Source organism: Drosophila miranda, chromosome 2 (genome assembly GCF_003369915.1).
Source record: "Drosophila miranda strain MSH22 chromosome 2, D.miranda_PacBio2.1, whole genome shotgun sequence".
Taxonomy (NCBI): domain Eukaryota; kingdom Metazoa; phylum Arthropoda; class Insecta; order Diptera; family Drosophilidae; genus Drosophila; species Drosophila miranda.
In genome coordinates, this window is record NC_046675.1 from 28,151,518 (window position 1) to 28,175,979 (window position 24,462).

Below are 24,462 nucleotides of genomic sequence, written 5' to 3' on the forward strand. Positions count from 1 at the left end.
GTGATGTTCGGATTGGATTCTATTTCGTGAATTTATTTATAACCGGTAACAATTTATGGCGAAATTGAAACATCTCAACATTGTTTATATTGTATGATTTTGTGCAAAATTTTTAAAACCTATGGCTACAAGTAGTTTTGTTTTAAAACGGTGTTTCGTTAGGTCGAAACCTTAATATAAAATACGGGGGAGATATTTCCTAGTAAGAAAGCCTTTAGGCTTTAGGTTAGGCCGAATTACTGGGTCCAGCGGCTGCGTCGTTATTGTCCGCATTGTCCTCATCTTCTTTGGTTAGATCGGAGAAAAAGTCCGACGCGTTGGTGCACTTGGAAGAGGGTAAATTGTGACGCTTCTCCTTATAGGCATTGTGCTTGTCATTGTACTTGATGTCGCCAAAGTCTTCGAAGTACTTAACATTCCAGAAGCGTACATCGTTGTTGTGCGAAGATGAGGCCAGCAGCTCTCCGCTGGTGTTGATGTCCAGCGACTCAATTGGCATATTATGCTGGCCGACAACGCCAAGGTTTCGGTAAGGTGTGATATGACAGGCTCTTATATTGCCATCCTCTCCGGCCACGCAAGCGATGCGATCGGTAATGGGTATCATGAGGCTTATGGGACTCTTGATGCCGGGGTACATGTCGCAGTGGTAGCCGAAATAGCCCCAATTGTAGGAATACAGTTTGCCCTTGGAGGTGCCCACCACTAGCTTGGAGCTTCCCCGATAGATGCCCATGCAGTTGAGCTCCTCCTCATACGGCTCTGACTGAACATAGAGCTTTCGGGCAGCGATGTTGAATGTGGTTAGATAGCCGTCGGCGCTGGTAGCCAGCAGCAGTTTTTTCTGGTCGTTGGTTATCATCTGTGTAATTTGATCCTCCACTTCCTTGAGCTCAAATATTGGGTTCTTGGTGCGCAGATCCCAGAGCTTTACTGTCCCCGCATCGTCACCAGTGGCAAAGAGGTTCTCGTCTAGGACATGCAGCTTGTTAATGGCATCGTCGTGGGCCGTCTCATACAGCTTCTTTAGCTTCTCCGTCTCGAGATCTGTGACCATCACACACTTATCCTTGGAGGCAGTCAGCAAGTAGCGGCCGTCTTCAGTGAATTCCACGTCACGACAGGCCTTGGAATGAACCTCAATAGTGCGCAGCAGCTTGTTCCCTTCATTGCCGTACTCGTACAAATGGACATCGCCTATTATGGTAGCCAGCGCAATGATATCTCGGTCGGGATGAAAGCAAACATCCGTGATGAAGTCTTCAAGCTTTATTTCCGGTGGGGCACTGCGAGGCTTCTTTATGGCAGCTATGATAGCACGCACTGTTTCGTCTGTCTCATCATCCAGATCGTCTAGATCAAAAGCTGCCGAATCGCCTGCGCTTCCGCATGGACCATCGTTGTCATCCTTGCGCCGCTTGGCGCTTGTTGCCTCCCCGCTACTAGCTCCCTCCGCCTCGTCCTCCTCTAGCAGGGAGTCATCCGAGTCGGAGGAGTCCTCCGCATTGGGATCAAAGCTGCTGTCGCTGCTAATGCTCTCGTTTTCATCTGCAATCTGATTGGATTCTGGCGCCCCCATATCCGCCAGATCATGTTCGTCGATGTCGCTATCCGACTCGTCCTCCCCCACAAGAGCCTCCTGGGCGATCTCTTCTATGACACCAATAACCATATCGTCGTCCAAATCATCAAGCTCATCAGCATCTGAGGGAGTCTTGAAGTTGTTATGCCTGAAATACATGCGTGTGAGTACGATAAATCTGTGATTCCGTTCGACTAAACACTCACGTATGCATACTATTTAGTGGCTCAAATTCTCAAGTATTATTTACCACGCCACGCTTTGTTTAATAGATACCAAAAGAAGCAAGAAGAAGCATGGAACACACAACACATGTAGCAGCCTTTACAGCTGTTTGCAGCCTATGTATGTGTGCTCATGTGGCTACTTTCATGCTAGATTTCCTGTACAATTTCAGTACATCTGGCAGCTCCAATCAGCTGGTTGTAGACGCACAAGTCTGGGCACACTGAATGTGTGCCAAAAAAAATCACAGGCATTGCGCGCGTTTTTAGTGTTTATTGTTAAAATGGTTTTATGTTCGACGAATTAGCCATAGTTTATGGTTTTTTTTTGTAATTCTTAGCCCATTAACCGCAGTCCCACCATGTCTAAAAGAACCGCCGCGCCAAGAAAGCAGCTTACCCTTAGTAGCTTCATCGGCTTGGGCAATAGTTTGGGCAGTAGTCAGACTCAGACTCAAACACAAACTAAAAATGGTAAGGGGGGGAGCACTGTGGGGGGCTTCTGTGAATTGATTCAAACCCTTTATTTTGTTGTAGGTTCCGGTGCCAGAAGCCAAATAAGTAAAGTTTACAATCCAATATTTCTGGACTCCTCTTCTTCTGACGAGGATGAAACACAGAGTTCCAACGCAAGGAAAGAATCGCAGGATTCCAATGCTACCGGAACATTGGAGGAGTGTTCTATGTCTCTATCGGAGTCGCCATCATTTGCGTCCGAGCCTGCAAATAAATCCGGCCTGAATGTTTTAGGTGACGCTTCAAGAAAAAGCCAAAGAGCAGAGCCTAAAGTTTCTAAGGATGTATTGAAAGACAATAAGGCCACTTCCAAGGAGGATATTCCATCCATATCTAAGGGACTGGATTTAGAATGGGCGAGAGATTTCCCCTCCCCACCGTTCGAGGATTCGAGTAAATGGCGTAGAACAGTGCCAAAAGTTCATAAGGATGTATTGGTAGACAATCAAGCCACTTTCAAGGAGGATATTCCATCCGTCGCTAAGAGGTTGCATTCAGAACGGGACAGAGACATGCCCACCCCTCCACTGGAGGCAGCGTCAAAGCCTAAATTAAGCATGGTCTTTGATAACTCTCTGCCCGACTACCTGCGCGAACTGGCCCAAAATGACAATTTTACAGTGGATCCCAGCCAGCAGAGTGTGGAGGCCCTTAAGGCTTCGCTCAACTTCTTTCGCACCACGCACATTGATCTGATGGACAAATACTGTTCGCTGATTGATCAGATTCCGGCCAATCACTTTGAGGAAATAGCCGGCTTCCAGCCAGGCACATTCATTAAGCTGAAGATCATGCGGCAGAAGTTCAAGGCACGATCGCAGTTGTTGCAGAAAACCCTAGAGAGACAGCAATGTACCCGCAAGAGCGAGCAGGAGGAACAGGATGCCTTGGAGCGGGAGGAGCAGGAAATCGAGGCTGAACAAAATCGGGCTAACCATGGAAACAGCCAAAGCATGGCAGATGCTTGCGAGCAGGGGATGCTGCGAAAGCGTGAAGAGCTTATACACGATCTCTGTGAGGACCCGGAGGACGACTACTTGGCTCAGAGTATTCTGCTTGACGGGGACCTGGCTGATGAGAATATGAACGGCTACACGCAGGAGAGTAACAAGATAGACGACGATGATGATTTGGATGGACTTTTGGCCGATATTGAGAACGAGTATCAGCAGAGGCAGGGCCGCAAGTCCGAGTATAACGGCTATGGCTATAAAGATTTTGAGGCAGTGCAAATTAAGCCCAACGACAGAGGCAATACAGATTTTGAGGCAGTCAAGCCCATCCCTAGGAATAAGGACTTTGAGGCCGTAAAGCCTAAGCCTAAGGAGAACCCCAAAACTCTTTCATTGGACGATGATGGTTTTCCCGAGTATGATGAGACAATGTTCGAGCAAATGCATTCTCAGGCCGCCTCTGCCAGCATTACGGATCTAACCAGCCCCAGTCCCAGCTGCAGCAGAAGCTTCAGCAAAATAACTGATCTAACAGCAGGTCCCAGCTGCAGTCGAACTCCCACCAGCCGGTCGCAACCGACCTCAACCGATGCTCAGAAGATATCTGGAAACTTTCATTCAAATGTGCACAATGACGGCGTCACCGGCGAGTTTGACGGCCAACACTTTGAGCACTCTACTCGCCTAATGCACGGCTTAAGCTATAGCTTCGGCCTGAAGAGTTTTCGTCCCAATCAGCTGCAAGTCATCAATGCCACATTGCTGCGCAATGATTGCTTTGTGCTCATGCCAACGGGAGGTGGCAAATCGTTGTGCTACCAGCTTCCAGCCATACTAACGGAGGGCGTGACCATTGTTATCAGTCCCCTAAAGTCGCTGATCTTTGACCAGATCAATAAGCTGGCTTCTCTGGATGTAAGTAATATCAGTGCCCTGTAAATATTTCTGACATTTGCTAACACTTCCTCACGCTTCGTTATAACAGATCTGTTCCAAGAGTTTGTCCGGCGATGTGGCAATGGCCGATGTCATGGCCATTTATAGGGACTTGGAATCGCATCCTCCCATGGTCAAACTGCTGTATGTCACGCCCGAGAAGATAAGCAGCTCCGCTCGCTTCCAGGACATATTGGACACTCTAAACGCCAATAATTACATCAGTCGTTTTGTTATAGATGAGGCGCACTGTGTGTCCCAGTGGGGTCACGACTTTCGGCCAGACTACAAGAAATTGGGAATCCTGAAGAAGCGTTTCCCCAACGTTCCCACCATAGCCTTAACGGCGACTGCCACTCCCCGCGTGCGCCTGGACATTTTGTCGCAACTCAATTTGAAGAACTGCAAGTGGTTCCTGTCCAGCTTCAATCGGAGCAACCTGCGCTACAAAGTACTGCCGAAGAAGGGAGCCTCCACTATCGACGACATGAGTGCCTATATTAGGACCAAGCCACCCAACTCGAGTGGGATCATCTACTGCCTGTCGCGCAAGGAGTGCGATGAAGTGGCCAAGAAAATGTGCAAGGACGGAGTTCGCGCCGTGGCCTATCATGCCGGTCTCACCGATTCGGAGAGGGAGGGTCGCCAGAAGGATTGGTTGACCAACAAGATCCGAGTGATTTGTGCCACTATTGCATTTGGCATGGGCATCGACAAGCCCGATGTTCGATTTGTCCTGCATTACTCGCTGCCAAAATCCATTGAAGGCTACTATCAAGAGGCCGGACGGGCGGGGCGAGACGGAGAGGTCGCCGATTGCATTCTATACTATAATTATTCGGACATGCTTAGACTCAAGAAGATGATGGATGGTAAGTTGCTCCGTTTATAGAAACACCCTATGGCTCTTCCATATCCCCAATTCCAGGCGATAAAGCTCTTCAGTACAATGTCAAGAAGATGCACATCGACAACTTGTACCGCATTGTGGGCTACTGTGAGAACATTACGGACTGCCGGCGTGCCCAGCAGCTGGACTACTTTGGCGAGCACTTCACCAGCGAACAGTGTCTGGAGAATAGGGCCACAGCTTGCGATAACTGCGGGAATAAGCGAGCCTATCGGCCAGTTGATGCACTAGAGCCGGCCAGAAAAGCGGCGCGAGCTGTCAAGGATCTGTGCAGTGGAAGGTCGCGCTTCACGCTCCTTCACATATCCGACGTCTTAAAGGGTAGCAAGATAAAGAAAATCGTGGACTTCGGGCACCACAATACACCACATCATGGCTCTCTAAAAGACTGGGAAAAGAACGATATACAGAGGCTGCTGCGGAAAATGGTCATTGATGGCTATCTACGGGAAGATCTGATAGTTTTGAATGACTTTCCGCAGGCCTATCTGTACCTGGGCCACAGCATAAGCAAACTAATGGACGGTACGCCCGAATTCCAATTTGCCACAACGCGAAAGGAGGCTAAAACAGCAGTGGCCACTGTATCTGAGCCGGGAGCTGCCAGCAGCAACGATGGAAAGTCGAAGATGCGCGAAATACACGATCGCTGCTACACTGATCTTCTCGACTTGTGCCGCACGATAGCTAGTCAGCGAAACGTCACCATGGCTAGCATCATGAATATACAGGCTCTCAAAAGTATGGCGGAGCTTCTGCCGCTCACAGCGAAAGACATGTGCAGCATTCCTCATGTGACGAAGGCTAACTATGATAAATATGGCGAGAAACTCCTTGAGATAACGTGTAATTATGCCTCAGAGAAGCTTCTTATGCAAGCCATTTTGGACGAGGAGGAGGAGCAGGCGGCTGCGGCTGCAGCAGCAGCTGCAGTACAGAAGCCTCGGGCCTCAGGAAGCTCAGGCTGGCAAACCAAGGACGATGCCGTGGATTGGGACAGGGCTGTGACATCGCAAGGTGCCAGCGGAGGCAGTTATGGCTCCTCCTACCGCGGCGGAAAACGAAAGAGGACCTTTAAGTCGGGATCGAGCAAGAAATTTAAAAGTAATTCAGCCTCTCCAGCGCCAAAAAGGACCACTACTGCAGGTAGAGGAGGTCGTGGCAGTAGAACGACAGCTAAGCGCGCAGATAATGCAGCCGGAGCCGCTTCTGGATCTGGCTGGAAAAGTAAGAAAACCGGAAGCAGCTTTGGCTTTGACCTGATGCCCATTCCAGGATCAAAGTAAAGCCATCGGCATCGTGACATCGTGGCATCGGGCATCATCATACTTCAGCGAAACGAAAACGAGCCACAAACGAACACGCATTATTTTTGTCACATTTCAACTTTCATTTCTTTTCGTTTAACATTAACATTGCCCTAGAGCTAGAATTAGACTTAGAAAAGTAAGCGCTGGAGCCGCTTGCATCTTTGGCTGTAACAGCATTAAAAGAAACTCGCATTTAAAATTGTACAACTTCGGTGAATTTCACTTAATTAAGTACTCAAAACACACCCAATGTCGTCGCGTCCCAGCGATTAGCGATCATCGATCACCGCTCACCGCTCACTTGGAAGTTTGACGTAACTTCTCCTCAAAATCGTATGCCCCCATGGACCATATTAAGTTGGCGTCCGTTTCCACTTGAACGAACTCTGTAGAGTAGGTGTTCGATGTGCTGACCATGCCGCCAAATTCCATCTGGGTGTGATCTTCAAGATAAACAGAATCGCATTAAATATATAACGATATATATATATATATATTTGTATACAAACATAGGTTCCACTTGAGGCCTGTCGTCGTTACGTTGTGCGCCATTGATCCAACAGGCATTAGGGAGCACCATCGCTGGGTTTTCACCAGATCGAGTGGCACCTGTATCGTGTGCTTGCCCGGCCTCAGGAGCCACGTTATTGAGTCTCCGCTCAACAGAAACACATTGCAATTGTCTTTTTGGGCTTTATACAGGGTGTTCAGATTGGCCATAACCTGATCGAGGCGACCCGAGGTGTCGTGGAATACGATAACATCATGGATTTTACGCTGCGCCATCACGGGTTGAAGCACTGTGATGGCCTTGGTGAAATCTGTTGCATCTTGATCCGGAGTGTGTATTTTGGGCGTTGATTTAAAGAAATCGACCGTTTCCTCCGTTATTGAGTCAAAGTCGCCTGTTATCACATCGAGTGGTTCGAACGGCCCCCCCGTTGCTGGCGCGCCCTTCGGCCTTTTGATTACCCCCTGACCCAGCAAAAACTCTCGCCAGTGATTAGAGCCTCCATCAACGGCACAACGCACGGCCGCTGCACAAGAAAAATAGATTCATTAGCACCCAGCATCTATAGGTCTCCCCGGGGAGAGACTTGCTTTAGTTACCATTCTTCCATAACGATTTAACCACGTGAGCTGGAACCTGAATCTGTCGGTTAAGAACAACACACACATGCCCGTTGTCGCCCAGCTTGAAGTTTTCGTTGATCATGTTGCCGGGCGTCCATTTGAACTCTTTGGGGGGCACTGTGTGGTCCATTTGTTGTCGAAATCCAATGGTTGTTTTGGTGCAGAAGATGCGTTTATGCACAAGCGTGCCAACTCGTGTGAAATGTCGGTCGCCATCCGTTATCGCCATGCGGTGGGCAGCGCCGCGCATCAAATTTAAAACTGTATTGCGGTTGCATGCTGTTGCCATATTCCGACAACGTGGGCGTGGCGTAGAAGTAAATGAAATGTACAAAAAAGACTGAAATAATATGCTCGGCCGCCCGCTAACACGCTACTTTTTGTTTTTTAAACAAATTTAATTTCAGGCACAATGCCTGGTCGCACTGTTCGATAGTCTTTGGGAAATCGATAGACGCTGACGCTTTGGCGGTAAGTTTGAATTCAGCCTAATTATTCATAGTACAGATTTTTGAGCTGCAAAGACAGCTGTACTGTTTATTTAAGAAGTACGTTCAGTCGCTGTGACAAAACTCGTGAAAAATAACTTAATGTACGTTAGAAGTACGTCATACATTTAGGAGCTACCTTGTGTTTAATTTCAAACTAACCTATGGTCAAACTTTTGTTGCTAGGCGCCTTCCGCGTCTGATGAAGGGGGGAAAACTGAACTGAGCTCAGTTCAACTCATCGACAGGATAGTCGTCTGGCATCCAGACAGAAAAGGGGGTGATGTTCTGCAATACTTTTGTTCTGGTTGAACCTTCGATGTCAGCTGCATCAATATTGTTACAGTTCATTTTGCTTGCTCTATACAAATACAGGCATTTATACAGTAGTCAGAGCAGTGGGGGAGCATCCGCATCAAAGCCCATCATCCCATCCGTCCATAGAGCCATCCGTGCACATCCGTGCAGGGCCTTTGGTGAGTCTGGGTTGCGATTGACTGTGGACCGACCGCTTGATTCAGTTTTAAATTCAAACTTCTTTATTTTGAGGGTAATTTGGAGTTGCGGCCCTAGGGAGCAGGAGTTAAGAGCGGAGAGAAGAAAGCAAACGCAAAAATTCGAAGGAATTCGCTCATGAAGTTGAAGCCGTGTAAAAATCCGTTGCTACCAGCGCAGTCATAAATAAATGAAATTCCACTTTAACAAAAATACCCGTGTGTACGCACATGTTCTTGGCATATTTGTTCGCATTTACAGAACTTTCCAATGAATTACATGAGCCGTCTGTTGGCACTCGGGTGTCACGGTGTCATTAATTTATGAAGGTAATAGCCCTTGCGGGGTCCTTGCCGGGCTGCAAGATATTAACGATAGTGGTGCAGGGAGCTGACAATCATAAGCGTCGCATTCCAAAACTAATTGCAATGTACGCAGTGTGTGGTCGTACCTCGCATATCCTCCGTATGTCTCCGCACGCTGATCGGATATGTGTGTCACACACATTGGCAAATGGTATCAAGGATTTTAAAGAAGTTTTCTTTTCGTCCATTACCCACCGCTGGGTAATGGTGGGCTGGCATTGCGGTTCAACGCACCGCGATGTCGTGATTAGAAGTTATTAAGCCACAATACTCGTTGGGTAGGCAACGGGGGGCTGCAAGTTTCTTTGACGTTGCCAAGCGATGGGGTTCAGACAAGCAGACGCTTCACTTGCCACATCTACCAGACCTGCCAGCCCGAAGTGAGTGCCAAGGAAAGTGCGACAGGAAATTCATCAATGTCTCCACCGTCTGTCGCGTGCACTCAACCCCCCCTGGAAATGCCCGGGTGATAGTGGAAAAAACAGGACGAGGAAAACAGGGGGAGAGAGAGAGCTATTGAAAAACACAAGGATACGGAAAGAAGGTGAAGTTGGGGCTGGAATTCGATTGCTAAAGGCGGCTGAGGCGGTCTGGGGCTTTCGCAGGAGGTTATTTACGGACGAAAGCAGGCAGAAAGCAAGCCACAGTAACGGATGCCGAATGACGGTTTTGTTTTTTTGCGGCAGCCAAAAGGAAATTATGAATTTAGCAGCAGCTCGGCAGCTGTCTATTTAAGTTCTCTTCTTCTCAAGTCTGGTTTTGAAATTTAAATTGACACTCGAGCCCTCAGTTGAATGCACAAAATCCTCAGATCCACTGGCAATCCCAAGAATTATCCACGAAAGAAAAGACGACACCAATAACAATTACCAGTTACCATTACGTACATATAGTATGTATTTAATTAATATATTTGATCTTTTTTCTGTTTTACTTTTGCCCCCCTCGTGCGATGATCCCTCCTGACACTTCTCCAGCGATTACTTTTATTGTATTCCGTCAAAATTAACTTAATGCAACGTGCAACGAGTGAGATGCGTAATCGTAATCGCACAGAGAACATCTTTTTCCGGTCCGGCCCCCAGCACGACATTTCGGAATGGAATGCAATGGAATGCGCTATCAGGCATGAATCACATTGTGTGTTTGTGTGTGTGTGTGTGTGTGTGTATCTGTGTGATCTACATATGTGTGTGTGTTTAGTTTGCATATCATGTTTATAGATACATTTGTTGTTGCACTTATACATAGATATATTTGAATGAAATGTCATTTTGATTAGCCCACAATTGTAATCGAATTTCGGCTTGGATTCCCATTCTCCCCCACTCCATACTCGTACACAAAGGAGTATGCAATATGTATGTGTTTGTGTATATGATGTGCGGGGATGTCCTGCCATTTGCTGTTCTTGTTGTTGTTGCTTGAAATTATTGTTCTGCATTCGGCGGCATTGCATATTTACACGCTTCAATTGCCGCCGTAGTCCTCGATGAATGTGTCGATGATGTAGCGCTTCACCTCGTTGATGGATGTCCGCTTGTTGCTGCACTGAAGCCGCTCCTGGTGCTCGGGCAGGACCAGCAGCTGCTGCAGCTCTCCCTGCGGAAAGCGGAAAAGCGAAAGTCGTCAGAGCAAACAATGCACAATTATCAGCGAATTATTATTTAATTCCCTTTCTGATTGGCCAACGGGGGCAGGGCGGGGGTGGGGCACACATCCAACGTGCTGCATGTATACGGTTATTTATCGGATTAAATTGCTGGCCCCCATTTGTGGATGGCCCCGAGAATGCAGCTGCCTTTTTAAGAGGCGGCTGACAGGGTGGCACAGTGGCACAATCCGTGGGTGTGTGGGGAGGGTGGAGGGGGGGGGGGGGCTTGATATACTCACATTAAAACCGCGTCCAATCTCCACGTCCGCATCTATTGGCAGGGTGTACAGTCGTTTCGAGACAACAAAACTATTTGTCCACGCGCAATCCACGTAGATCGATATAAAATCGCCATTTTGTATGCTGCAATGGGAAAATAACAGTAAAACAATACCAATAGTAACACGAGAGGCCACATACAAATTATTTAAATATATACCTACAATATCCTACGATTGTGTACCATAACCACCCATACAATATGTACTGTACTGTATCTGTGTGGCGTATATACCTGTGTGTGTGTGTGTGTGTGTGAAGCAGTGAGTGTGCGAAATGTGCCGTCGGCCGATGACAAATGGCGCCCACTTGAACCAAGTGTCAATTTCGCTGTGTGTCGTCGCAAAACCAAAAACCAAAACGACAACAAAAATAGACCAAAAGGCGTTCGATATTCATGTACAGAATGGGCGGGGGCGGGGGCGGGGGCGTGGGTGTGTGCGGGGGGTGTGTACCCTTATTTGCATGTGTGTCAAGTGTTTGCCAGTGTGCGTTTCATGGCACAAACATTTATGCTAATAAATTGAAAATGCAAATAAAAAGGAAAGTGTCAACGACGATGGCCATTCCAGATCGAGTGCCACCCAGCACACAGCACACAGCACACACAGCACACATGTAGTCGTATACCATGTCGAACACAGACACAGTGATTGGCAATCAACAATACAACAAGCATAGCATCCATTGCAGCACAGTACCAGTCCCAGTACCTGTCCCACCCTGATGGCCACTCACCTGATGGCCACTTGATGCCAGCGATAATCATATAAATTGAATTTCACCGGCAACATTTCCGTTGTATTGTCGCGTTCCAGATACAGGCGCAGACCATCGCTGCACGCCTCCAGATACAGATTATGCGTGGCATTACGTATGGAGAAGATGGTGGCCGTACTCTTTGTGTCGTTCTGCAAGGAATACAGACATAGATTAGTCTCTGATAAGCCCCTGGGCCCACCTTATTCACCTTTGCCCTGAGAGTGATCATCAGAGTAAAGTTCAGTATGTTCCGCCAGCTTCGAATGTAGCCCATGTTATAGGGCGCCGAGGGTGTGGGCGACGATGCAGGGGTACCCATCATTGCAGCGGTGGTGAGATCTTGCATCTGCATCTCAGGGAACGTCGAGGCCGAGACCGAGACCGAGCCCACTGCTGCTGCCGATTCGGAGGCTTGCGTGGGCAGCTCCTCCATGAGTGGCAGCTTCTTGTAGAACTTGAGCAGATCGCTAATGTCATCTGTGTGGGCAGAGGTTGGCTTTAAAGGCTTTAAGGGCCTTGTGGACGTTAAGGACTGCACTTACCACTGCATTCGAAGCTATTGCAGTTGCGCTGCTCGATGTTGTAGCCCTCGCAGAGGAGGGTCGACAGAGCCACACTCTTGGCCGACTTGCGCTTCTTGTGCTGATTGCTGGCACGTGTCTTCCTGCTACCGACTGGGGCTCCGGCTCGGGCTTCCCCCTCATCCCGTTGCACAAATCGGACACTTTTGCCTACCGCTGCTGCCTCATTACTGCTGTTTGTTCCCACGATGGGGGCAGGTGCCTGGGGCTGGGCTGTTGCCATCTGTGCGAATTTCTGCAGCGGCTCATCGCTGGTCATCGCTTGTTGGAGGAGTAGGGACTTGCTTTCATCCTCTGCCTCTGTCTCTGTCTCTGCCTCGTCATCACCATCGTTGGACGTGTCTGCTTTCAGGCTGTCCAGAATGCCATCGTTATTCGCCTCCTTAGAACTGGCAATCTCATTTGCGGTGTTGTCCATCTGCTCTACCATTTCCATGTCCACATCATCGTCTTCCTCCTCGGCCTCCTCCTCCTCCTCCTCCTCCTCTTCCTCCTCCTGGTTCTCCTGGTTCATCTTCATATTCATGTCCACCATCGGGTTGTCCAGCAGGCAGCGGCGGAAACGCTGCTGAACCCCCTTTCCGCAGGTGACGCTGCATAGGGTGAAGTCGCTCCAATCATCCCATCCTGCAATTGGGAGAAAAAGTGACACTTTTAGCCCCAGAAAAACTAAAAAATTCCTCGCTGAGGGAGTATTTTCCTTAAATTAAAGGTCTCTCATCGGGTTGTCGCAATTCATTCGGGGGGCTCTCAGTGGGCGCCCAGCCGCTTGACACAAAAGTCAAGTGTTTCTTCCCTCGAGTGCTGCAGCCAGTTGAAAGCATCTCTCCTCCTGCCCCACCCCCCGACTATGCGCAGGGGCAGTGGCAAAGGCGACATCTGCTGCGTCATCGAAAAATCCCTTTTCTATTTTTATTTTTTATATTTTATTTTATTTTTCTTTTCATGCAGAAGCGTCACCTCTGGCACCGACAAAGCCTGACTCCCTGACGACTAGTCGTGGTCGGTCGGTCGGGGTGTCGGGGGGTCGGGGGGTCGGTGGTTCGTATAGTTATCAATCTTCATAAAAGATTCATCTCTGAGGAGAGCACGTCGTCATAATAAACTGGCGACTGACTAGCAAAAGTTTTCCTTCCCAGTGGGTTTAAAAATACTGCATAATCGGCTTTAAGAAACCAAGTGCCGGGGCTTTCAAGTCCGAACCGATTCATTGGCAAACAGCAGCGTTGCTGTCTCCCAAAACCCTCATGTGCCAATTAATACTGATTGCCCGACCACTTGCTCTCTACTCTGCGACGACTATAGTTTGGAAATTCTATCCCTATCCGTTGCATGGCACTCGATGCTCGGCAAACATTCGAGCCAAGCGATTTGTTCAACAATGCAACTAACAAGCAAAATGCGATTAACTAACGGCAGCATCGGATGCCCTCGGGACTTGGGGCTTGGTAGAGGCGGAGGGGGAGGGGAGGAGTGGCCAGTAAGTGGACACAGGATGCGGATGTGGATGCCTTACCCAAATGCTTCCAGATATGATTCTCGAATTGCGGTGTCCAGCGATGCAGACCGTTGATGCTTATGTGCAGAACATCACTGGCCGGCGCTCGTGGCAGGAGCATCTGTCTGCCGGAGTTGGGGCCTGCTGCTGCTGTGGCGGCAGGCAACAATTTGCCAAAGGCAATTAATTCCGCTGGCAGCATTTTCAGCATATTTGCGTCGAAGCAGCGCGCCGGCTGGAGTGTTGCATTCAGCTGTCTGCGGGAACAAAGAGTAGAGTGTACATTCTGAATGTCACCAAAAAGCAGTGTCCCTGTACCTACCCCTCGTACTGAAACGCTGACTCAGTGCCGCTCCAAGCATTTCCACTTCCACTTCCGGATCCATTGCCGCTGCCTCCGTTGCGATGGCCGCCGCCGCTGCTGGACATCCCTCCTCCAGCCCGAAGCGACAGTGTGGCCTCTCCGCCGTTGGCGCCATTGGCAATTTTCAGCAGAGAGGCTCCTTTGTATATCGTTTCCGGGGCTAATGTTATTAATATACCGGCGGACAGCGCAGTTTCGGTGTCAGCCCCGTGGCCATCGTCAAGCTCCGCATCGGTGAAGACCCGGGCAGCGAGGGCCTTTACAATGACAGGACTCGTGCGAATCAGCTCCACTATGCCCTTGTGTGCACAGCGCTGGCTATCCGCTGGGGTACTGCGATACAATGGGCCTGCTGCTGGTGCTGCGGCAGGTGCTGGGGCTGGTGCTGCAGTGGCGCCCGTTGCCAGGAGCTGCAGGAGCAGGACCAGCATCCGAGCGTGCGACTGGGAAAGGTGTCGCCTACTGTCATACCTGCTCATCGCTGGGGCTGGGGCTGGGGCTGTTGCTGATGCACCCAAAGTGGGAGCCATGGGCAGCACGTAGCGCATGGATAGATCCTTTATCTCTTTGACTGCGCGAATCCTAGCGAATTTCGCTGCTTGGCATCGCAGCCTTTTATCGCTGCGGTGGCCGGTGGCTCAATTTACTTTCGGCAAAAGTCACGTTCCGGCTTCGGTTGGTTTCTTTTGGGCCTTCCCTTCCCCTTTCAGTGCAGAGACGACACCACTTAAATCGCGCTGACATTCATTGTGGTGCTGGAGAGATAAAAAAGAGAGCTCTGATTAAGGCGAGTTTCTAGAATTCCAAAGAGAATGCACTTGAAATAAGTGTTTTGCACCAAGGACTCTGCATGACGATAGGGGAGTGGGGAGCTCCCATAGATCCAGTGGCACTTTTCATTCCACGAATGAAATGGAAGGAAGTTGAAGAGAAAATAAAAATCACGCGCTTGTGAAATAAATATCTTAAATGAAGTTCGTTTGCTCTAAAGCTCAAGCTCACGCTCTCAAGCTTTCGCTCTTCTTTCTGAGAGTGAAGCTTGCACTGCAGCAGAGGAAGAAGAAGAGAGAATAAGAATTAGCACAGCCAATGCAGATCTCTCGAAATCGAATCCACAGTAGCGTGGCTCCGCGATATTTTGCTGTTTTGGTCGGTAAAAAGTGTCTTCGAAAATCGTGTGATATTGGAAAAACGCGAACAGACTTGTGTCTCACAATTCCTTCGGTCGGTCTTGCGGTTTAATGTGTTTTTGTGTTGTATAAAACACTCTCTCAAAGGAGAAGAGAAAAGAACAGAAGGTGCAGCAGAGGAGGAAAAGCAACGTGGCAATGAATGACATGAAGCGACATGATTTTGTTAAAAGGTGAGTGATGAACCAATACACATACACATGACATACGCACACACATTCATGCATACATTTTTAATGAGCGAAAGCTGAAAGCTTCCTAGAAAGCTGCTGTAAAAGTCGATCAATTCTGTTTACATTAACCGGTTAAAATTACTCAAAGAAAATCAAAAGAACCTATCATACGTGCTGTTTCAGTGCAGAAACGTGTAATAAAACTGAATATTTACACACATATGGAGTACTCTTAAGCCCTATAGATTGGCTTCCGCTGCAGCATGCTACTCTTGCCCCAGTTGCCACAGAAATGGCAACACAAAACATTCTGCCAGATAAATGTGGGCTTTCCTTTGCAGTTGCAACTTTCAGCGGAACCCTAACAAAGTTGCGACTGCAAACCGAATCGTTCTGAATGTTCATATCCCCCGGTTGGGGCTTTTGGGCGCATCCTTTGGACAGACTGAGGAGGGCCGGGGAAAATGAACAACAAATGTGAAACAGCGATGAATGCAAATGCGGCCGGCCGCGCAAAATTGAGCCCTCAATTGTTTTATGGCCGGGCCCTGGCCCAGAAAAACTGGCCAAGTCGGCCGTGAAGCGACTGTGCAGCGGAGGAACCTGTGCTCCGGACGGACCTGTCCGATCCGCTATGCTCCATTATGAGAATTCTGTTCGTTTCCGTTTGGCCGACCGGCAGGTCGTCACTCCACTCACTCCACTCTCTCTCTCAACATATTCCCCGGGGGCGGCAATCAGTGTAATTGTTATTGTTATGCTACCCCGTAAGAGCAGAGCAGAATGTTCGGGTATGTCTACTGGGCTCGTGAAACCGCAACAACAACAAAGGCGTACAGTTTGAAGAATTTCCAGATTTAATGTAGCAGAAACGCTAGTAGGAAGCTTTCCAGAGAGTGGAGTACTCTGCGTTTCGTTGAGAGGGCAACGCTTTCCGCAAAGAGAGCGCGTGGCGGGAGTGTAATTGAGTAATCGGTATCTTGTAGTCGTACCAATTTACTCGAATGTATGTATGTATGTATGCTCTCTCACTTGTTTTTCTTTGTTTCTATTGCCTTTAATCCATTTGTTTTGGTGTTCTGCTGTGCTGTTCCGTTGAACTTTTGCAAATTGGCAAAGTTACTTCTTGCGACAATCTGTTAAAAGCTTTTGAATTCCAAATAAACTTCGGTTGGCATGCAATCTCGAAAGTACGTTTAAGGTGGGTAGGTAATCCCATGAACGAGTCACCGGGCCGTCGTAAATCAGGCGGAGAAACTCCAAAATTCCCACGGATAAAGCTAAATGTATATTTTATGCGCTTGCCAGCGGAACTAAGGCGCTCCGCTCCGCTCCGCTCCGCTCCGCTTTGCTCTGACTGTGGCTGACCACTCCAGGGAATTAGTCCCAAAACACCAGACGAATATTAGCATTGTTCTGAGAGCCATGTTCAGTTATTATTTCCCTTTCGACTGAGTTCATTTTGAAATTGAAAAAAAGGCGATTCCACGCGTTGATTCCTGCTTCTCTTTCCCTCCTCCCGTCTTTTGGTGGTTCGTTACACTTGAAAGTACAAAGCGGACCTTATTAAAAGGGGAATTGAAGGACAGTTGAATGTCATATTTAGCACATGTGTGTGTTGGGTCTGGTCTGCGGAAGGGATACCATTCCAGAGTGCGTTTCTACTCGTAGAGGATGATTGAATATCAAAAGGCAGTTGGTGAACGCAAATCTCTGACATGTTTCAAGTTGTCCCTGCTCCAACCTCCAGCCTCCCGCCTCTCCAATTCCGTTTCAGTTTCTGACCTGACCTGACCTGACAACAATGCGAGCGGCTCGGAAAGCAAGTTTAACAAGTGCTACCCTCAAAGGACTCGTAAAACTGATAGCTACAGCAATCCAGAGTCCCCAAACCCCACCCGATCCCGGGTCCTGTGGCAGTTTAAAAGCTCCAGCACGCCTGCCGTCCGAACTTCCACAAGTGGGCTCTTTATTTGGGTCTCAGATTGGCTAAACGACAAAGGGGGGGCTGGGCGTCTGGGGGCAAACATTCTGCACAAAGCAGCAAAAATATTTTGTGCCCAAATTATGCCTAAAATTCCAGGCAGGGGTCTCTTCTCTGGTCCTGGATCCCAAAAGAATCCAAGGCCCCCCCCCCAGAGTGAAGTCCTTCCGTCCGTCCGTTCCACACGCATTCGCAATTATCCTCAGGGACAACTGTCGCCTTTCCTTTTATCTGTGCGAATGATTAAGCCCAGAGTGTCTTAAAATTAATTTTATAGAGACGGCAGAGCCAGAGCGGGTAATCATGGCTACCATTGGATGGATCACGCAGATTGTATTTGTATTGCGGCTTAAATAGTTTTATCTGCCTCACACTTGAGCGCCACGCCGGGGTAACGACTTCTACCACGAGTTATCCGAAGTGTGCAACGAACTACGAGTATCTAGAAGATACTTGAGTGAATGCCAACCCAACAGACAGACATCCCGGCATGTAAATCATTTGGCCAAGAGGACAATTGTGGGGAAAACGTTGCTTGCTCTCTTGCTCTCTTGCCGGCTGAAACTTTCTCAATGAACACGAAATTCTTGCATAACAACTTTCTTCAATTTCTTCCGTCTGCCGCTTCTTTTTCTGAGGCACGCGCTGTGGCTGTGGCTATATTAAATTCCTATTTTATTGATTCGCATCTCGGCAATCTGACGATGCGTCTGCTGCTGCATGGCAATGATCCCACAAATGTGGCACCATTGTGTGGCAGCATGAGTTGTGCTAAGCATAGGTATGCCTCCGTTCGAGTCCATCATTCCAGCACCCAATCATTGGCTCAATGGCTCTTCCCCCGGCCCACGGATCGAATGCTTAAATCATACAAAATTGAAGTAAATCCACTTACGGCTAAACAAATACTTTCCAGTCCAAAAAGAGTAGGATAAATGGGGGCGAAGATGTTTCAATTTGCTTTCTTTGAATTATGCAAACTCATTTGCGACGAAAGTGAATTTATTGCCCTTCCCCCCCCGCCCCGACGATTCGGCCCTAAACAAAAACAAAAGCCAAAAGGTTGCTCCAGCACCGACACCGTCTCTTACTCCATTAAGGAAGGATGTGGTGCCCCATCTCCTGCTCGCCGGGAAATTTATACGTACAATTAATTCTAAAATCCGAATCTCGGTAAACATCATCGCATAAAAACAAGATAAAATACTGCGATTACGATTGCGAGTGTACCTGCTGCAGCAGTCGATTATCGGCATAAGGAGGGGGCTGGGGTGCTGGCGGGGGGGCAGGCAATTAATTAAAATCTGAGCGGATTATTTGCCAAGCGGATGAGTATTTGCTAATTGGCTCTGCAGTGGCAACGGCTTAGCCTCTGCTCCTCCCCGATTAGACGCGTGGCTCCTCTCATCCTCTCGAAGGGACCAAGTCCTAGCTGCTGTCCTGGCATCGCCCAACGTTGAATGCTGTTAAGCTCTGTCCCTGAGTTAAGTGGCGCCCCCCCTCCCCTCCCTTTATAACTTTATAGGCGGTGTCGGGTTAAGGGTAGCTGGGGTCGCGGGGGACCCGAGGGTGCCTTTGTGCAAATTGTAATTATAATGCCACTTAATGTCATAAGAGCGTATCTGTTGTGCCTGTCATTGTTTCTAGGGGGGGAAACGGGAGGCCTGTGGGGAGGCCTCGATTGGGATGTAAAATAAAAGGTTTGACCAATCAAAAGATCGAATGTCAATGGCCTGGGAGGCAAAAATCATTCGGTCAGCGATTGGAGGTCTCTCCCCCCCCTCCGCAACATAATCCTCCCATCCACCGGTGGGGTTCATTATGCAGAGCACACTTAACTGGAAAATTAGCATAGATCTAGCACATGCGGGGGCATGCACCCACCAGCACACACACACACACACACACGTACACAGGAACATACTCGTAAACACAGATACTGTGCAAAGGGCCCGCCCCATCCCCATTATCCATTATCTATACGCTGGGATTATTTTTATTATATCCTGGAAGCATCCTGGCATTACGCTGGCATAGAGACACAGCCGCAGATAGTATTTTACGCTGAGGCAGCAACAAAAAAAAGTTGCCCCATTATAAAAGGACGATTGCACATTAACCAATTGGTATGTAAATGGGAGCTGCAGACCCCACTTCCTGTTCCTCTGTCTGGGAGACCCACATTGGAGCCATTTGGCCATTTGGCAAGGAAGGGAGCACACAGATACAATCGGCAGAAGGAACAGCAGCAGGGGCAGGACAGTCGAGAGAGAGGGCTGCCAACGGCCATTAACAATGCAATTTTGTAACAATATGAAATTGTGGCTATACTCTCGTACTCCTCTCGTACTCCTCTCGTACACGTAGAATGCCTGAAAACATAGTTTCGGCAGAAGGATGCTGTGCTCTGTAATTATTCAGAATGCCACATACCACACATGTGTGTGTGTGCCCCACCACTAAAGTACAGGAGAACATAAATCAATCCACAAAGAAAGCCACATTACAGCCAACAACAAATGATTATCATTTGGACTTGAGGTTTCCCTATTGCAGATAGTCGCCTCATAACCGATTCCAGAGGGTGCTATGCCATACCATAGAAGGGCAAAGACAATCCAACAATTGCACAGGAAGAAGTGTAGAGTGGAGCCTGGCTCTAGGGCTCGTGCCCTGTATCCATGTATGTAGTTGTATGAATCATGCACAAGCCATGTAGTTGGTTTTTGGTAATCTTGCGTCCTAGAAGGGTCTCGCGAGTCTCAACTAGACTTCTCGAGTGGGTAGGCAGCGGACCGAAGAGAACCATAGAACATAGGAGAGCTTACTGGTCCCGGCATTGTCTTTGGTGGTGTGCTTACCTTTGTTAACAGGATTCTATGAGGCTGTTCCGTTCATTGCGAGTCCATATTAATCAGCAAATTAGCCGCAGAGTTGCACAGGGACAGTATTATCTCCACAAATATTCCTCAATGGGAGATGGTCAATGCAAATTGGCCAGAAAAGCTTGTGCCACTCGTGCCACTTGTGCCAGTTGTGCGTGTAATCTGATTTGAATGCCAATTAAATTGCCATCTAAATCGGATTAGTGTCTGCGGTTTGTAATGGCATTTAATTTGATTTGATTTTGATTCGAAAATTGTAATTCCATAAAGTTGTGAAGCTCTGAAGGGTCTGTTGTCTGTTGGCTGTTGTCTGATGGGTTTCCTGTGTCACTTTATTTATATGTATATTTTTCACATTTTCCACTTTTCCAGTGCTTCCTAATTTAATTTCGCAAATCCACAAGCGAGCACTAATTACTATACGGCTTTTATTATTGCTTCAAAACCACAGCACAGCATCCACGGCTGCGTCAGCATCAGCATGTGGCATGTGGCATGTGGCATGCCACGCAACAGAGTTCAGAGTTCGACGCACACACAAAACAACACTGCTTCTGCTGCACTTTTGGATCCTTTCAGATTTTCGGGTGAGAGTAGCCCAAAGGAGCGCCGCGAACCAACTGCCTGGCAGTGGCCCCGAAACGGGGGCTTTTATAGCATCCGCCAACCGATCCGACGGCAGCCTGGCAGCCTGGCGGCCCGGCAGGCGCCTGCGCGGATAAACTCTCTCCAAAGAGAGCTCTCCATGCAGAAGGAAAGCCGGCTAAGACCGGCTGCTCATTTGGCAGGTCCTTGCTGCCTGGCTGCTGCTGCCCCATTCAAATGGGGTTTGTTTACATGGAGGGACAGCTGCCGAGAATGTGTGTGTGTGTGTGTGTGTGGGGACAGCACAAAGTTTGAAGCCAGCCAAGGCGCACATGCCACTTGCCACATGCCAGTTGCCACTTGCCATCTCGGGGCTAAGAAGCGTCTGTTTGTGCGTGTGTCTGTGTGTCTGTGTGCGTGCACACTGGCATTACATTGAAGTTTTAATTGAATTGCGGTTGCTGCAAGTTTTGTAACTGCATTTTGCTCTCGCAGCTCCCCCCTCGGAGGAGACTCTCTCTATCTCTCTCTCTCTGCCGCACCGCAAAAGGTGCGAGAAAAACAAGTTGTGCCACAAACTTTGTAGCTTGAAACTTTTTCACTTTTCATTTCTTGTGTGTGTGTGTGTGTGCGTGTGTGTGTGTGTTTGTTTCAGCTTAGCCTCATGTTTAAATGCAGAGAGAGAGAGAGGGAGAGAGGGGCTCGCCATTCCGCCGAAAAAGTAGGCAACGGCCAAACGATTTCTATTTCCGCTTTCCCCCTGAGACTCTTTCCTGTGCCCCTGCCTCTGCCTGCGCCTGTGTGAGTGCCTGTGTGCGCCGGGTGTCGGTGTGGCAACACCTGTTGTTTCTACTGTTGCACACTGGCCTCCTTATCGCCTCCTTTGTAGGCTGCTCTATCGCTTCGCAAAAGTTTGATTTTGTTCTACATTTGGCTTTGCCCCTCCCCCCTCCCCCCCCCATTGCGCCCTTGTGTGCCTGTCCTTGGATTGCGGGTTTTAAGTACCCCCCGCCGACTATGATTTATTGCGGTTTGCAGTAAACTGCAGGAACAAGTTCATTACGGCAGGACAAGGGTCCTTCCTTTGCAGGACAATGAAGCCCAAGGGGGAAGGAAGTGGGACTCGACTTCGATTATGGTATTACTCACTCATTTATTAACAATAACAGACACATGGGTGCTGCCCACACACGGAATAATCAATCAGCATTCAGGATTCCAGGATTCAGCAGAAGCTAAGGCACATCCCCACCAGCCAGATTATTCATGCCTTTTATCTGCCACAGCCAGGGGCAGAGCCGGCGACCAGTGGCTAACCCATTTAGCACAATTTAGGCACTCTCCTCTTCTCCGATTTCACACCCACAATTACAATTACAATCCCACAATCAGGCGGCCAGCCGGCCGGCCAGGCCAGATCCTTTGTTGCCAGCACCCACTCGCGCGCTCTCTCTCCGTGTGGCAGCTAATTACAATTACGGTCTGGGGGGAGCATACCCCATGGGGCAGCAATCGATGGGCCTCCAAAACATAGCCATGCATATTTAATTCTCTTCCCTTCTCTGGTAACCCAGAATATCCTGCCTCTATCCTGCCCCCATCCTATGTCCCTGCCACGTCTCATCCTAGGCTTTTTGGGCCTCAAATCTGCCCGTTTTTTTTGCAAGTGTAACTTCATTTGCTGCCACTGCCACTGCCACAGCCACAGCAGTGCGGTGTCGGGGCCAAAAAACCATTTGGAACATGCACAATTTTGACACGACCATCCCAATCAGCCACGCCCACGTCCACGCCCCTGCAGAGTAACAAGTACCACTCAACCATGCCACCATGCCACATGGAACAGGGGAACAGGGGGAACAGGGGCAATAGAGGGAACTGGCGATTTCATTGGAACTCAATTAATGGAGCATGATCTTAATGGGTTTCTACAACAGTCGAGCGGCCCTCCGTGGCCCTCCGTGGCCCGCAGGGGCAACGAGCCGTACAAACACATGCCTCTCGCTAAGTGCGCCAAATCAGCAGGACTCTAATTGGAGGCGGACATCAGAGGATATGCCAGCCTTCGGCATCGCTGCGCATCGCATGGCTGGTGGCCTTCATAAAAAGGAAAATGCTGCAAAAAATCTATTTCAGACGATGGAAAAAGCCAAAAACATTCGGCCACCCACCCTCTCACGCCTCTCCTGCAGTGTTTTCTCTTTTTTGCTAAACTGGGGAACGTTTGCAGAGCAATTAAATGGGCAGGCGAGAGGGGAGAGGCGTCAGGCGTTAGTTTTCCGATGATTTGCAGACGGGTTTTATTGGCCAGAAGTCAGAAGTGTGGCTTTCATGTCGAAATGAAGGATTTTCCCCCAGGGGAAATGCATGGAAATGCATCGAATATGCCATAGTGTGAACTGTGACCTCTGCCGACTGCCGGCTGCTAATATTTGGGGCTCCTGCCCCACATGCAGCCCCTTTCTGCGAGAGCACTCCCTCAAGGCTTCAAGGCTTCAAGGCTTCAGGGAGCAAGGACGAAGGTAAGTGGCGCTCGGGGCGGTTCCTGGCAAACGAGGCTAATATTTCAGCGACTCGAATGGCGTGAAGCAATTGCTTTACGGACACGTAAAGGGCCCCGCTCTCCCTCCTGCCAACTACAGACGCAGAGGAGTCCTTTGCCGAAGGAGATCCACGCGCTTCTTGTGGCAGGTACATGCGATGCAAATGTGCAGCATTCGATACAATAATCTTATCAGCGCCTCATTCATGCCACATGCGGTAGGGATCTAGTCTCAAAATTGGATGGGAATGGAATGGAATTTTGGGATTTCAGTCAGGGAGGGGCAGCCCCATTTAAAGGGGGGGCCGGGAGGGCTGCTTTATTCTGCTGTTTATGTTCTTTGCTGTGTGCGCACGTTAATGAGATTTATTGCGATGGATTGTTAGGCGTTTGGGGAGTACACACTCCCCCTGTCGGAGGTCAGAGGGCAAAGGCAGCGAGACAAGCAATTTAATTTTTAATTTTCCAATTGAATGCCCCCAAATTAGAGTCCAAATTAGGCTTGTTGTTCGCCCAAAGATAACCGGAGGAGTACGAGCATCTGTATCCTGTATCTGTATGCCCCTCATACGGGGATCAGCAAGGAGCCGCCAAGGGGGCCGTGTTTTAAAGCACTACTTTAAGGCCATACATGACGGGGATACGTATGGGCCCTGCTTGAATTTTTATCGCTTTCCAAGCGGATGGGCAGTCCCCCCATACGGGGGGTGGGGGGATTGGGGACTTGCTTCCGTCTCCTTGGCTCTGGGACGTTCACACTTGACCGGCATTCAATTACCCTACGAGGCAGAGCTCCACTGGCCACGGCCATTGGGCTCAAATTTGTTTTTTGCTTCCTCGGTCCATTATTTGTTGGCCATTTAAAGGAGTCCAGTGGCTGGGACACAATGCTTACCATTCAGATATGGCCGTTTCTGGGCGACAAACGATGTTTACTGCTTCCCCCTTCCCCCTGCTGCTCCTTCCCCCCCCCTGTGACTGATGGAGCTGAAAAGCCTCCCTTCTTCGAACGCAAAAAAATCACCATTGAGCAGCAAATGGCATGCGTGTGA

General features: G+C 48.9%; 6 protein-coding genes across 10 annotated transcripts in view; 3 read left to right on the forward strand and 3 right to left on the reverse strand.

The window, feature by feature from the left end:
* Position 1: 1 nt before the first annotated feature.
* Positions 2-1,926, reverse strand: LOC108155467 (WD repeat-containing protein 55 homolog). The gene is made up of 2 exons (XM_017286288.2): positions 1,789-1,926; positions 2-1,730 (listed from the first exon to the last, which is right to left on the reverse strand). Exons 1-2 carry the CDS (start codon positions 1,794-1,796, stop codon positions 227-229), a joined length of 1,512 nt encoding a protein of 503 aa, XP_017141777.1. The 5' UTR covers positions 1,797-1,926; the 3' UTR covers positions 2-226.
* Positions 1,927-2,045: 119 nt separating this feature from the next.
* Positions 2,046-6,635, forward strand: LOC108155466 (Bloom syndrome protein homolog). The gene is made up of 4 exons (XM_017286287.2): positions 2,046-2,280; positions 2,344-4,190; positions 4,261-5,083; positions 5,140-6,635. Exons 1-4 carry the CDS (start codon positions 2,169-2,171, stop codon positions 6,405-6,407), a joined length of 4,050 nt encoding a protein of 1,349 aa, XP_017141776.1. The 5' UTR covers positions 2,046-2,168; the 3' UTR covers positions 6,408-6,635.
* On the reverse strand, positions 6,488-7,901 carry LOC108155468 (thiamin pyrophosphokinase 1). Its single transcript, XM_017286289.2, has 3 exons — positions 7,542-7,901; positions 6,941-7,468; positions 6,488-6,874 (listed from the first exon to the last, which is right to left on the reverse strand). The coding sequence occupies exons 1-3, from the start codon at positions 7,852-7,854 to the stop codon at positions 6,729-6,731; spliced, it is 987 nt and encodes a 328-aa protein (XP_017141778.2). The 5' UTR covers positions 7,855-7,901; the 3' UTR covers positions 6,488-6,728.
* Positions 7,902-9,779: 1,878 nt separating this feature from the next.
* On the reverse strand, positions 9,780-20,865 carry LOC108155224. Of its 5 annotated transcripts, none has more exons than XM_017285910.2 (8): positions 20,260-20,865; positions 14,010-14,806; positions 13,706-13,944; positions 12,151-12,816; positions 11,817-12,085; positions 11,585-11,757; positions 10,807-10,930; positions 9,780-10,515 (listed from the first exon to the last, which is right to left on the reverse strand). In XM_017285910.2, exons 2-8 carry the CDS (start codon positions 14,597-14,599, stop codon positions 10,384-10,386), a joined length of 2,193 nt encoding a protein of 730 aa, XP_017141399.1. In that variant the 5' UTR covers positions 14,600-14,806; positions 20,260-20,865; the 3' UTR covers positions 9,780-10,383. The 5 variants fall into 5 exon arrangements, with proteins under 5 accessions (XP_017141399.1, XP_033245859.1, XP_017141397.1 ...); XM_033389968.1 differs by lacking the exon at positions 20,260-20,865 and adding an exon at positions 15,266-15,396; XM_017285908.2 differs by lacking the exon at positions 20,260-20,865 and adding an exon at positions 15,255-15,396.
* LOC108155227 overlaps positions 15,335-24,462 on the forward strand; it is a 36,472-nt gene continuing 27,344 nt past the window's right edge. Inside the window, exon 1 of the mRNA XM_033389969.1 lies at positions 15,335-15,414. The gene's annotated coding sequence lies outside the window, so the exon portion shown is untranslated. The remainder of the gene's footprint in view (positions 15,415-24,462) is intronic.
* The window catches only part of LOC108155230 (protein Fer3), a 33,683-nt gene continuing 24,558 nt past the window's right edge, over positions 15,338-24,462 (forward strand). Inside the window, exon 1 of the mRNA XM_033389970.1 lies at positions 15,338-15,414. The gene's annotated coding sequence lies outside the window, so the exon portion shown is untranslated. The remainder of the gene's footprint in view (positions 15,415-24,462) is intronic.

Excerpts from the sequence above, each read along its gene's own strand:
- LOC108155466 (XM_017286287.2), top strand. The coding sequence starts at position 2,169 with ATGTCTAAAAGAACCGCCGCGCCAAGAAAGCAGCTTACCCTTAGTAGC. Across the intron at positions 2,281-2,343 it reads TCAAACACAAACTAAAAATG|GTTCCGGTGCCAGAAGCCAA; the intron begins GTAAGGGGGGGA and ends ATTTTGTTGTAG. Across the intron at positions 4,191-4,260 it reads ATAAGCTGGCTTCTCTGGAT|ATCTGTTCCAAGAGTTTGTC; the intron begins GTAAGTAATATC and ends TCGTTATAACAG.
- LOC108155468 (XM_017286289.2), bottom strand. The coding sequence starts at position 7,854 with ATGGCAACAGCATGCAACCGCAATACAGTTTTAAATTTGATGCGCGGC. Across the intron at positions 7,469-7,541 it reads TAAATCGTTATGGAAGAATG|CGGCCGTGCGTTGTGCCGTT; the intron begins GTAACTAAAGCA and ends TTTCTTGTGCAG. Across the intron at positions 6,875-6,940 it reads AGGCCTCAAGTGGAACCTAT|ATCACACCCAGATGGAATTT; the intron begins GTTTGTATACAA and ends TTTATCTTGAAG.
- LOC108155224 (XM_017285910.2), bottom strand. The coding sequence starts at position 14,599 with ATGCGCTACGTGCTGCCCATGGCTCCCACTTTGGGTGCATCAGCAACA. Across the intron at positions 11,758-11,816 it reads TGATCACTCTCAGGGCAAAG|AACGACACAAAGAGTACGGC; the intron begins GTGAATAAGGTG and ends TATTCCTTGCAG. Across the intron at positions 10,931-11,584 it reads TGGCATCAAGTGGCCATCAG|CATACAAAATGGCGATTTTA; the intron begins GTGAGTGGCCAT and ends TTCCCATTGCAG.